General features: G+C 42.6%; 1 protein-coding gene across 1 annotated transcript in view; it reads left to right on the forward strand.

Moving 5' to 3' along the window:
- The first annotated feature begins 2,625 nt into the window (after nucleotides 1–2,625).
- Nucleotides 2,626–12,557, forward strand: part of ESYT3 (extended synaptotagmin 3) — a 47,955-nt gene continuing 38,023 nt past the window's right edge. The window contains exons 1-3 of the mRNA XM_063116637.1: nucleotides 2,626–2,922; nucleotides 8,858–8,899; nucleotides 11,370–11,504. Coding sequence (XP_062972707.1) covers nucleotides 2,626–2,922; nucleotides 8,858–8,899; nucleotides 11,370–11,504 — 474 coding nt within the window. The remainder of the gene's footprint in view (nucleotides 2,923–8,857; nucleotides 8,900–11,369; nucleotides 11,505–12,557) is intronic.

Here is a 12,557-nt window from a genome sequence, read left to right on the forward strand (position 1 = left end):
CCGTTTAAATGATGAATTGGTGAAATGCTAGACAACAAATCCAGAACGGGGTGGGGGGGGAGGATGAACCGATCTGCTTCGAACTTGGCATGCCTAAAGCCCTACTTAAGAGCTATTACAGTGTCATGGTGCCAAGTTTCATCTCTTTATCTTTAAAAATGATTGAGATGTAAGCATTTTGGTTAATTCCCATAGCCTATAATAGACCAGTTATCCGAAAACTGAACTGTTCGGGGCGGAGCAGACCACTCTGCAAACCCCTATTAGACAACAAAGCCAGACCAGGGGGAGGGGGGAGAGATGGCCATCCATCAATGACAAGAACCAATGAACTGGGTGGGGTACAGTGGGAGAGTGAACAAAGTAAAATAGCACAATAACACATGGACATGAAAGTGACCAGTGCTTGCTGCACTAATAAAACGGAGGTCAAAATCGAAGGTGAATATCAGGAAAATAATGAAGGTATGATAGAGCTCTTTTAGGGTCATCAGACGAGCATTTTATAGCACGCTCATTACTGGCCACTTACAGATGTCCACGGGTCCTTTTGAAGACGCTGTCCGCTTCCCATGCATCTCCCACTCCATCTTGCCATCACAAAATAGACCCCTTTAAATCTGTGTTTATTTATTTATTTATTTATTTATTTATTTATTTATTACATTTCTATACTGCCCAATAGCCGGAGCTCTCTGGGCGGTTCACAAAAGTTTTTAAATGAAACTTGCTGCGATCTCCTGCTGTGTGCTGAAAAGCAGCACAAAAACCCCACCCACTGAATGGGCCACGTGGTCTTTGTTTACTTCCTCTTTCTTCAGTGTCTGAAGAAAGAGGAAGCTGCTCATCCCAATGGACAGAAGCATGATTCAAAGCGAAGGAAGGGAAATGCAATTCTCCTTTCCACCCCACCCCCATCTGAAGATCCTCTCTGAAGCCATTTCATCAAATGATCGAGAAGGTGGCACCTGCCTTGTTACAGATGAATCCAGTCATTGCCAGTAAAGGACCTACCATTATATAAACCATGAATTGCCAACAGCTGTAAGTGGCTTTAGGGAAACTATGAACTTGAAAGGTGGCTAAGCAGTGGATTAAATAAATGAGTAAATAAATTAATTGATAATAAATAGGACACCCCCAGGGCTTCCCCAGCATTTTCTATTCTTTTACAAAAGTGTGTTGTTGTTCATCATCATAACAGAGAACGAGAAAGGAGAGAATGATAGCAAGTGGGCAGGAAACCAGAGTAGGAGAGAACACCAAGATGAGAACATGACAAATAGAGGCGAGTCCAGCCCTGGATTAACCTTTAAGCAATATAAGCATGTGCTTAAGGCACCAAAGGAAGGGGGCACCACAGAGTACCGGTACCATAGCTGAAGCCATCTAATTTTAAGGAATTCCAGATTAAAAATAGTTTCCAATAAATTTTTGCATTTTCATTTCCCCCCTTATAACAGATTTATCAAAAAATACATAAAAAGCGATGAAAATTGTATTTTTTTTTCTGTTGCCCTAGTTATAAGTAAGTAATTGGCTTATATTGCTTGATGCTGTTTAGTGTTAAATAAATATAATAAAAAAGTGTTTATATTTAATATAGTTGTGTGTTCTGGCATGGGGGATCACCTTGAAGAAAACTGAGTTTTTAATGCCATTTCACCTTCAGCATTTATTGAGTCTTAATATCTTGGCGGCTAAGCAATGGAAGGGGCCAAGGGGGCACCATTATTGGGCTGTTTTTAGGGCATTAGCTGGCCTTAATCCCACCCTGGGCAAGTCCCAAGTTATTGTAAAAGTTCATATTGGTCCAAATTCTGGAGAAGTTCTAATAGCTCTTGTTAATCATTTGTATCCCACTCTTCTTCCACTGGACTCGGGTTGGCTGTGGCCTACACAGATGTGAGCTGACTCTCCTCACAACAGCCCTATGAGGTAGGTTAGGCTGAAAGAATGCCACCAAATGACCGTGGATGGGTCATGTTAGAGAGCTTCCTAGTGGAATTTGAACTCTGCTCTCCTCCGTCACGAAAATCAACATTCTAATTGCAACACCCAGGCTCAAGAGTACTGCTGTAGTTTAAATGACTTTATAGTCCACCCCGCCCATCAACTACTCCCCTCGGGTGCTTCCATTAAAGATGATGCACTCTAGAGGGCAGCAGAGAGCACGTCAGTGCCGGCTGCCTCGTTCCCACACCTTTAGGTCGCGCCCGAGTCCCCGCCCACGTGCCCCTCCCCCCGCGCACACCTGTCCTATCGCATCGCTAGAGAGCAAGTGGGCAGGGCGGGGCCAAGCGCCACAACAACACCTGAGCGACGGGCCCCTTTGCCTCCGGAGGCGCGAGATGCCACAGAAGCCCTGGGACAGGCAGCGGGACGGCACAACCTGGTGGCTCTCCCCTTGAGAACGCTTTGCGCGCCAGCGAGAGCGCACCGCGGGCGCCTGAGGCAGTTGTGGAGGCGCCCGAGCCGCTTGGTTGGGGAAAGTGGCTTTGGACTTGTGGGGGAGAGTTGCCTGCGCGCCTTCTCATGCGGAGGGCGGCTGCTGCCGCCGCCGCCGCCGCCACCGCTGCACCACGGCAGAAGGCGGACGCCGCTGAGCCCCGGCGTGACGGCCACATGGAGCCGAGCGGCGAAGAGCCCCCGCGCGCCCCGTCGGAGCTGAAGCCCCTCTCGCCTCTCCTCCGCGAACTGGGCTCCTACGCGGCCCGGGCGCTGCTGTGCCTGGCGCCGGTCTACCTGGCCGGCTACGTGGGGCTCAGTACGAGCTGGGTACTGATCGGCTTGCTCGTCTGGATGTGGTGGAGGAGGAACCGGCGGGAGAAACGCTCCCGGCTGCTGGCAGCCTTCGGGCTCGTCGAGGACGAGCAGCAAGCCATCAGCCAGGGCATCGCCTTGCAGCAGCTGCCTGCCTGGGTAAGTGGCCCAAGAGGAGCCCGCCGTCTCGGTTTGGCTCTTCCGCCTGCGGGCCTGAAATACTAGATTTGAAACTTATAATACGTATTAGGGCCATCTACTGAAACTCTTCTCTGAGTCCCGACTCAGTAGGAATTTATATTTGGAACAGTATTTTTTGTAATGAAACCACAACTTTACAAATCCTTCCCTGCGAGGCCTGCAAAGCCAAATGGGTGTCAAGCATCTTGTAAGGCTCTTAATTGCTGTCAATGGCCTTTTAAATGCTTTTAAACTGCTTAAATGGTTTTGAGCATCTTCTATGGTTAAAAACTGGCTGACATTAATTTTTATGTTTTCATCTGAAATTTTGTAGGTAATTCAGGCTGCAATCACTGAAGTCGGTGGAGCTTACATGCGGAGGATTATTATTATTTTAAAAAAAAACTTTATGGGTATCCTTCCAAGGCTTAAGGTGGTTTACAGAACTGCTAAAAACAACAAAACAGTGATCCAGCCATGAAACTAACATGAAATTAACACTCAGCTGGTGCTTGAAGTTGTTTGTGAGGTTTTTTTTAAAAATCTGGTATTCTTAATAGTGGAAAGGTAGTATAGAAAAGCTGTGGAATACAAATATCATATTTGGTTTATATTCTTATAATGCCATACAATCATGGTGATTTGTAGCTAGGAGCAAACATAAAAGTTTTAGATGTCAGCTCATCACCAGAACTCAAGAATATTTTGAGAGAATGGTTAAAAATGTTTCTATGGCTTGATAATGTCACAACGTGTGAGACTCTCCAATCCATGTCTTGATGTATTCCAAGTGTTCCTTTTTAAAATTGGTGTGTACGCACCAAACATCAGGATAGGTTACTGATTAAATTATGTGTGTGACTACCTTATTAACTAAACGTAGGGTGTTGCTAGTAAGTGAAATGTTTCTGTATTGATTCCTATGGATGACTCCCCTACTCACAAGCACCACATTGTTACAGGACTTGCAGCAAATGTTCCTAGTGTCTTGTGAAGGGCTACGCTGGATGTGCAAGCAAAGTGAAGACTCTGCAATTAATCTGGGGACTATCAAGTTCTGTGATTTTTGAAAAAGCTCAAATGTTGAGTGTAACTTGAGCCAGGGTCCTAAAATATTTTTAATATCCCACTTTGCCCTGGAGCATGAAACATAAAAGTTGCCTCTGAGCATATGTAAAGTGTGTTTCCTTGACCACTGACTAAATAACTTGAACCAGGTCCTGTTCAGCAAGGAATAGAGGCAAGAGGCTCTCAATCAAAAGATTGCCTTCAAGGGATGTCCCAGGATATGATCTGAAGGTGTATGATGCAGAAACCTTGCTGAAGCTGTCTGGGTCTGGTCAGTGCCTGAATGGGAGAATGCTTGATAATTCTGCATTATAACACCTTGATTTCCTTGACAGAAGACAAGCAGACCATGCACTAATAAAATGGCTTTGTTTAGCTCTAAATTTTGACTACTAATATTGACATGGCAATTCTGCTACCTAAAATGTACAAGTCTGATTCAGCCTTCCCAAATTAGTCTGGAACTACAACTCCCATCATCCGCCTTATGGGATGGGAGTTGTAGACCAACACATCTAGAGGGCACCAGGTTAGAGAAGGCTGCTCTGATTCATACACATTCTGAAATACTTTTCCAATCTGGAATCATTAGTTGGCTGCACAGCCTACTCCTAATATCTTTTGAGCCTCTCCTTGTCTCTGTCAATATAATATGGATGCTTAAGAATCTCCTCCTTCAGTGGAAAATCTTATGTAGTAAAGAGCGAAGGTGTTGTCAATTAGACATCATTGAGAACATCATAAAAGGAATGTTACACTTAATTTAAAAGCCAAATGCCTCAATGTGAACTCTCTCCATTTGAATGACACAGGGAGGATACATTAACTGCCACAGGATAATTGAGGTGAAAATGGAAGTCTAGCTAGGGTAAACAGCAAAGAATTGCATCAGTTAGGCCCAACTAGAGCTGGGCTTTTTCTGCATGAAATGTTGTGCATATTTTTGAAGTTTTCAATGCTTTCCTGCAAGGGAGGGCCCCCCTTCTTGGAAACAACAACAAAAATTCTTGAACGAGCTCTGTCAGTCACCTGGATAGCTTTAGTTACTAGACTGGAATTGTCACAAGCTCTCATATTTCATGAGAGTTTCATTTGTAAAACAAAATTATGGGCAGCTGTAAAACCCTTGTCCTAAGTCAGATGCCTCTGTTGTGCACTAACAAAGGTGATAACAAGCAGGGTGGACTAGTTCAGTGGTGGGGAGACTTTGGGCTTGAGGGCTCTACTGTATTTACTTCTTTGTAGTTGTTCAGCACTACTTTGAGATGCAAAATGGTGTTTGGTGCTGGAGTGAGATGCAAAATGGTGACCAAGGGGTGGAACCCATTGCCACATACTCTGCAGGAGCTATATATGTTTTGGTGAACTGCAGAGGTTCTAACAACAACAACACCCTGCAAACCGTCCTTCAGAACTGCACTGAGATTTGGTCAAAAGCAATCAATTAATATTCCTATGGATGGCCTTATAGGCCCCTTCCAACTCTACTATTCTATGATTCTATAATTCTCTGATTTTGTCAGATGAGGAGCACTGAGGCTAAGAGAGGAGCACAAACAGGGCCAGCCCAAGATAACTTGCCACTTGAGGTGGACCAGCAAATGTCTTCCTCTGCCACCTGTACCAACCTACAAGTTCTCTGTGGCCATCTCACCCCCATAACACCTCACTCTGTAGAAGACTTCTATGTCGATGCAGAGTTTTTATTCAGAGTGAGGCAGTGGTATGAAGGGGCAAGATGGGGTTGGGAGCACCACCAGCTGCTTTCTTTCTGCAACAAAGCTGCTGCTTAAAGTTGGAGCTCGCTATTTAACTTTAAGCAGTATTTTTGCTACCCCAACAACGTAGCCATGGGGCTTCTAGGCACCAGACTCAGGCACAATCAGGGGGCCACACTCTAGCACTTGCTGCTTGCCTTCCCCATTGCTAGCTGCTTGTTCACCTGGCTCTTTCTGTGGCGCAAGGCAACTGAGATGTGGTGAGAAACAGGAGCACTAGGTGCCACTGCCTACATGCTCACAGGCTCTCTGCCTGTCGACCAATGATGAGAGAGAGGGGAAGAGGAGCAATAGCAGCTGGTGAAAATGGCAATGAGAAGATAGACTCACTGAAAAAGCCCTCCCCCCCCCATGGAGGGTGTCTTCCCCAAGGGCCCTTCAAAACCTGGAACCACCACTGGACACAACCAAGCCCTTCTCTAGCCTTTTCTCCCTTGGCTGGGGAGGGTGGTAGTGGGGCAGACAGGTTGATGGGCCTGAAGCAGTAGCAGATGGGTGGTGGGTGGGTGGCAAGCTGCCACTGTGATTGATCCGCTGCCTGAAACAAGGACCTCATCTTGTCTTATGGAAGGACCAGCACAGAGCAGACAATGTCATGACATTCACCCTTTTTCTTTGGACATTTGCTTTCTATTGTTAAATCTATTGGGAATCAGAAACCCAAATGTAGAGCAAATCACCCAAGAGATCTACCACTAGATCTTGATCTTTCTGCCTATTTCAGTATGGTGATATGTGGAGGCACTGAAACCACACCTAATAGCACAAGGTTTTGCATGTCTACTCAGAAGTAAGTCTTTCTGTGTTCAGTGATGCTTTCTCCCCAGCAAGTGGGTGCCCAGCTTCAGTTATTAGTCAGTATAGAAATGTAATTTAGTTTATAAATAAGATTGCAGTTTAAATGCCTTACTCTGAGGTTTCTGGATATGTTTTTGTCTTGGATACTAGTATCTGAATTTAGTTCCTGAATCTGTTCCAGCCCAGTTATTTGCATGTTGTAGAATCTGTTGCCAAGTAGCCAAGAGGAAGCTATCAGTGAGAAGAAAATTTCTTTGTATTGGAGAGAAATGCTTCTCTTTCTTTCAGCACCCATGAATTTGATCTGCTACTGTCATATCATGTGCAGGAAAGAACTCAATATTGACTAGAGACTGTTGAGCTTGTAGATGCTTTATTCACTGGCAGAGTGACAGCAAGAAGGTGTCAAGAAGGTACACAGAGTCTAGTCAATACCACAATAATTTCTTTGAATCTTATTCATTTATTTATTTTATTTATGAACTGAATATGAATCTCCAAAGCATGATACTGAAGGTACATCTACAGTTCCAGCCGGACCTTCCTCTCCAGACCACAAGGCCATTTAACTTTTAACGTCAAATGGTAGCTCCAGTTTAAATAGAGCTCCTTCTGAGGGTTTTGTTTTCATTGTAAATGTGTGGTTCTTGGTGTGTATCTATTGCATGCCTTGTGAGCCTCTTTGAGGACTGATGCACACACATAAAAAGAGGGGGATATAAATCTATTACATAAATACATTTTTATATAATGGTTTGGCACCTGCTTACTTGTTATGGCTTCTTTAAAAAAAAATCCTGGGCATTTCAGTTTCTGGTATTTGCTATTTATAAACTTCATAAAATATTTATTTATTTATTACATTTTTATACCGCCCAATAGCCAAAGCACCTGACACGGATGTGTAGAATGAACCTCTTATAACCTGCGACAGGTTTCATTTCTTTACTGGTGTTTTCAAGTACTTGTTCCGTCCATGTACTCATTATCCATACCATTCATTATAGAGAAGGTGCTGAGAGTTCTGTCAGAGATGTTTTGGGACTCCTTACAGAACTAAATTCCCAGGTTTCACCACCTGATCTACACCATGCTTTTGTTTATGGATGATGACATTCATCTTTACCCTTTCTTCATGTTTTTTTTAAAAAACGATTGGCTGTCCTTTTTTAATGCTGGTTGCTGATAGAATATATATGTATGAATTGAATAAAAAATTAGAAACATCTGCCAACATCTGTGCACCTTCTGTGTGGAAATCATGTGGTCTACCACAAAGCTCTGCCCCACTGTCTGAGTAAAAGTAATTCTGCCTTGCATTAAGTTGAGTCTTCCCATTTTGCTTCTATGGAATGAATCACTATGGAATTCTAGTGATTGCCTCCAATTCACATGTACCTGTGTGAACAAGGCATGTTCTGTAGAACTTAAGTGTAACTAAGAATGGATTCAGAAGCTAAGCTTGCAGGGGTGTGAGTAAATGGACCTTCTGATTTGTGGTGTCTGAAGCAACCTTTAAGTGGAGCATGCATAGTTCTTGGAGCCAATTCAGATGTTAATATAATGGTATGTCCTTTATGGGCTGTACCATTTCAGTCTGCAGCTGCAAGTATTTGAATGTTCTCCCACCACTTTAAACACCACCAGTGAGTTGAACCCCTCTGTAGGGAGCCCAAACTGATTCATTAGAACATAGGAGGAAGAGGATGGAGAAGGAAGCAAGAGGAAAAGGCAAAAGCAGATGCTTAGGATCTGGTTTTGGAGGATTGAGCTCATGTTATTGGGAATCTGGTACTCTCTGTGTGCTTGCTTCTGTATCCACTCATATACTACTTATTCAGTGTATTGCCAAGTTGCTATAAATATACCATGGTCTGTCTTCTAAAGGAATCTGGCTGAAATCCTATCCAGTTACTTGGGAGTAAGCCCTGTTGAACTCAATGGGATTTACTTCTGAGAAGGCAAGTATAGTAACAAATTTGCACTCCTTGAGGAAGGAGAGAACAAAACAATACTCTTTCTTCAATATTTTCCAACTATATTCACACAAGCTTGCCTGGAAACTAGTTAATAAATATACAATCCCTAGCAGAAGCTCTCCTTGTGTTCATTCATTTATTACACATTCATTTGTGATGAAAAGAACCATGTAATTGTCCCATGCACCACAGCCTCCTCACTGGTGTCTTTTCTTCTTAATTACATCTTGTATATTAGTTCACTTAGTAAAATGAGCTCTCATCTCACTTTTGTTTGCCTTTGCTTGACAGGTTCACTTCCCTGATGTGGAACGGGTGGAATGGCTGAACAAGGTAAGGCACTGGTTGCTGAAATGAGCTTTATCTGGGTAAATATGTAGATTGAACTGACCCTACTCTGAAGCTAGCTTTATAACCTGGCTCATAAATATCCAGTGAATATACTGGTTTTTTCCTAATAAGTGGATTGGTTAAGTATATGTTTATATTGGTGTGAATATCAGGACTTGTTTTGGAGCTTGTTGATCAAAGTCTTTTTTTACTTAAGAAAAGATGTTAGCACTTATTATTTATTTATATAGCACCATCAATGTACATGGTGCTGTACAGATTACACAGTAAATAGCAAGACCCTGCCGCATAGGCTTACAATCTAATAAGTTGTAGTAAACAATAAAGAGGGAAGGAGAATGCAAACAGGCACAGGGAAGTGTAAACAGGCACCGGGTAGGGTGAAGCTAACAGTATAGAGTTAGAACATACTCAATATTTAAAAGCTATAGGGAAAAGAAAAGTTTTTAGCTGAGTTTTAAAAGCAGTGATTGAGTTTGTAGTTCTCAAGTGATGACGCTCTCAAACAATTCTAGTATATTAGTGAGACAGGACTTGCCTTTGTGGAAGCCATGTTGATTCTTCTTAAGCAGAACCTGCCCTTCTGTATGCTTGCTAATTTTGTCTTTAATATTGCTTTCAACTAATTTACCTGGAACAGATGTCAAGCTAACCGGCCTGTAATTTCCTGGATCCCCCCTGGATCTCTTTTTGTAAATCTTCTTCCAGGATACTTCATCACTGAAACATTGCATTCTTTCATTAATAACAATACTTAGCATTTATGTAATGCTTTCTTGGTATTCAAGGCATTTTACGTTCATTATCTTAATCATTACAACATCCTGTAAGAAATTCTTTTTTATCATCATCATTATGTCATTGTTGTTATTGGTAGTAGTAGTAGTAAGCTTATATCTGACTTTTTTCCCCTTTTGCAAGGAACCCAGGTTGGCTTACATAATTCTCTCTATTTTATCCTCTCAACACCCCTGTGAGGCAGATTAGGTTGAGAGTCACTGACTGCCCCAAAATCACCCAGGAATCTTCATGGTCAAGTGAGGACTAGAACCTAGATCTTCCAGTCCAACGTTCTAACCACTATACCACACTGGCTCTCACCACATTGGCTCTCATCCCAATATTGCAGATAGGCTGACTGGGAGAAGCCCTGTTCAGTCAGCTTTTATGTGTTGTCAAGGAATACATATGACTGTCTCTGACCCCCATGCGTTCACCTGATCTTTTGCACAGTCTCTATGAATTCAAATGTAGAGATGGGGATAGGGCTAGAGAATGTCATCCTGACTCTCCCCTCCCAGATGTGGACAACTAAACAAGGCTAAAGTGGCTTGGCTATGCAGTGGTGCGGACAGGGCAGATCTTTGGGGCAGAGGTCCAGGGCCCCACACTGCAAAATGAGCAGGAGGAGCCCCAAATGCAGGAGGGCTATCTTACTAGACTTTGAAGTAAAGTGAGTATACAATACCATCTAAAGAGCACACACACATACCCACAAGACCTTTAAGTCCAGATTCTAAAATTATCTAATTGCACTACTGTGCCTAAGGCTGCCTCAGGACTTCACAGTAGAAGCAAGAATTGAACTGGGGATTTCCTGGTTCGTTGCTCACTTTCCTAGCCACTAAGTTGCACCAGCTCCACTACATGCTATAGCTGGAATGGAAAACATGCAGCACTGTGGAGAATTTTGTACGCCCTATGGGACTCTTCCAGGAATGCGGTATCTCAGCTTTCAGGCACATTAAAAACCATGCATTTGAGTTTCAAGTTTGAAAAAATAACTTTACTAAGTTAGAGGTATGACTTCTAAACTCATCCCATGGTTCGGAGGAGTTTGGTTACTGTTTTAAATGGTTCGGAGCTAGCTGTATCAAAATCCAAGAGATTTTTTTTTCTGTCTTCCATGTATTTTCAGTGTCGCATTTGATGATTGATATATTGCCTTGTCTATTCTAGAATTTATTTTAGAAACTAAAAGCTAAGATGTCTGTTGTTTAAAGCAGGGGTGTTGAAACTCTTTCACCCAAGGGCTGAATTCCACTTCAGAAAAGTTCTTGAAGGCCGTGTTCCAGCGGTGGGCAGGGCTGGAGGCAAAAGTGAGGCTGGAGGCAAAATGTACGGGACCAAAATACTCAAAATACCAGCATATTTTAATTTATAGCTCTTACTGCCAGTAACTAAGCCTTAGGAGAGACATTTCAACCTTTTTGAATGGAGAAAATCTGTAAAGGCTGCAAAATCACCAAATGATATGTAGTTGAGGAGGTCAGAGGAAAGGAGTGTGGCTTTCTGGAGATCCCTGGAGAGTCAGATTGGGACCCCAGATGAGCTGGATTTGGCCCCCCGAGTCTGAAGTTCAACACCCTTAATTTAAATATTCTGCTGCAATGACTTAATTGTATAGCATTAAGCTGTCTCTTTTTCTAAATCTGGGTTGTGCTGTGTTTAGGTCCTTGAACAGGCCTGGCCGTACTTCGGGACAATTATGGAAAAAACATTTAAGGAAGTCGTTGAACCAAAAATCAGAGCCAAGAATGTGCATCTGAAAACATGTACATTCACCAAAATCCACTTTGGAGACAAGGTACGGTGGTGACAATGGAAGTGAAAACCTCATCTAGTTTGTGTTGGAACACGTGGCTTGTATAGATTAATGTAGTGTCCTTTAACAGAAGTATGTTACCTTGTTGGAAATAACTTCTGTGAATTATTGTAGGATATTCCTCTCTTTTCCCCCCACCCTCACCCCATTCCAAATACCTTGATTGCTGTCAAGTAGTTTGTATTTGCAGGTGACCTTCACTGACCAAAACGAACCAAAATTTGAGATGACATCCCTCCATTTATGCAAAGTGCTTGAGTTGCTCGATTTCTGTTCTTTAGCTTTTAAAAAAAATCAAGAAGTCAGCAAGAACATAGTTGGAACATTATTGAAATATATGGTTCTGCCTTGAATTTTCTTTAATAGCATTTTTACTAATTAATCTACAGTGATTAGTACTGAGTGATCCAGACCAGAAATCAAAATGCCTCTTCTCTGGGAAGGATTTCTAATTTGGGATGGCCTTTTTCTGTTCTGATTTAAAAGCTAACATTTTAGCAGGACAGGATTTGAAAGGCATGTGATCTATTATAGTCTTGCTCTCCTCCCACCCTAATTTTGAGCCTTTCTACAGGAGGCATTTATTGTGTGTTCAGGATTCCTTACTCAAAGTAGTTTGTGGGTGCTTTACATGACATTGTCATCCTCCAGGGCCTTTCCTGTGCTTTGCAACCATTATAGTGTTTTTCTTTCTAATGACACAAGACTGGCATTTCTTTGAATGTTGGCATGAAACCCTGATGCATTTGCACAATTCTGCTGCACCACAACAACACCTAATGGTTGTGTAATGGAACATACAGAAAGGCAGAGAAAGAAAGCCCTCAGAAAAAACATGCGTATACAGGAGCCAATCTTAATCCCACAAAGAATCCGGAAGCAGAAACCTCAGTGAGGTGGTGGGTTAAAAGCCTCATGTGAAAAAGCCCTTTGTTTTCCAGAAAATATTATGTTTCTTCTGAGCCTGATATTTGAGCATTCTTGTTTGTTCTCCAAGGTATAAAGAAACTTTTAGGCATGCCGGTCATAAAAACA

The sequence above is a fragment of the Elgaria multicarinata genome, chromosome 2, assembly GCF_023053635.1.
Source record: "Elgaria multicarinata webbii isolate HBS135686 ecotype San Diego chromosome 2, rElgMul1.1.pri, whole genome shotgun sequence".
Taxonomy (NCBI): domain Eukaryota; kingdom Metazoa; phylum Chordata; class Lepidosauria; order Squamata; family Anguidae; genus Elgaria; species Elgaria multicarinata.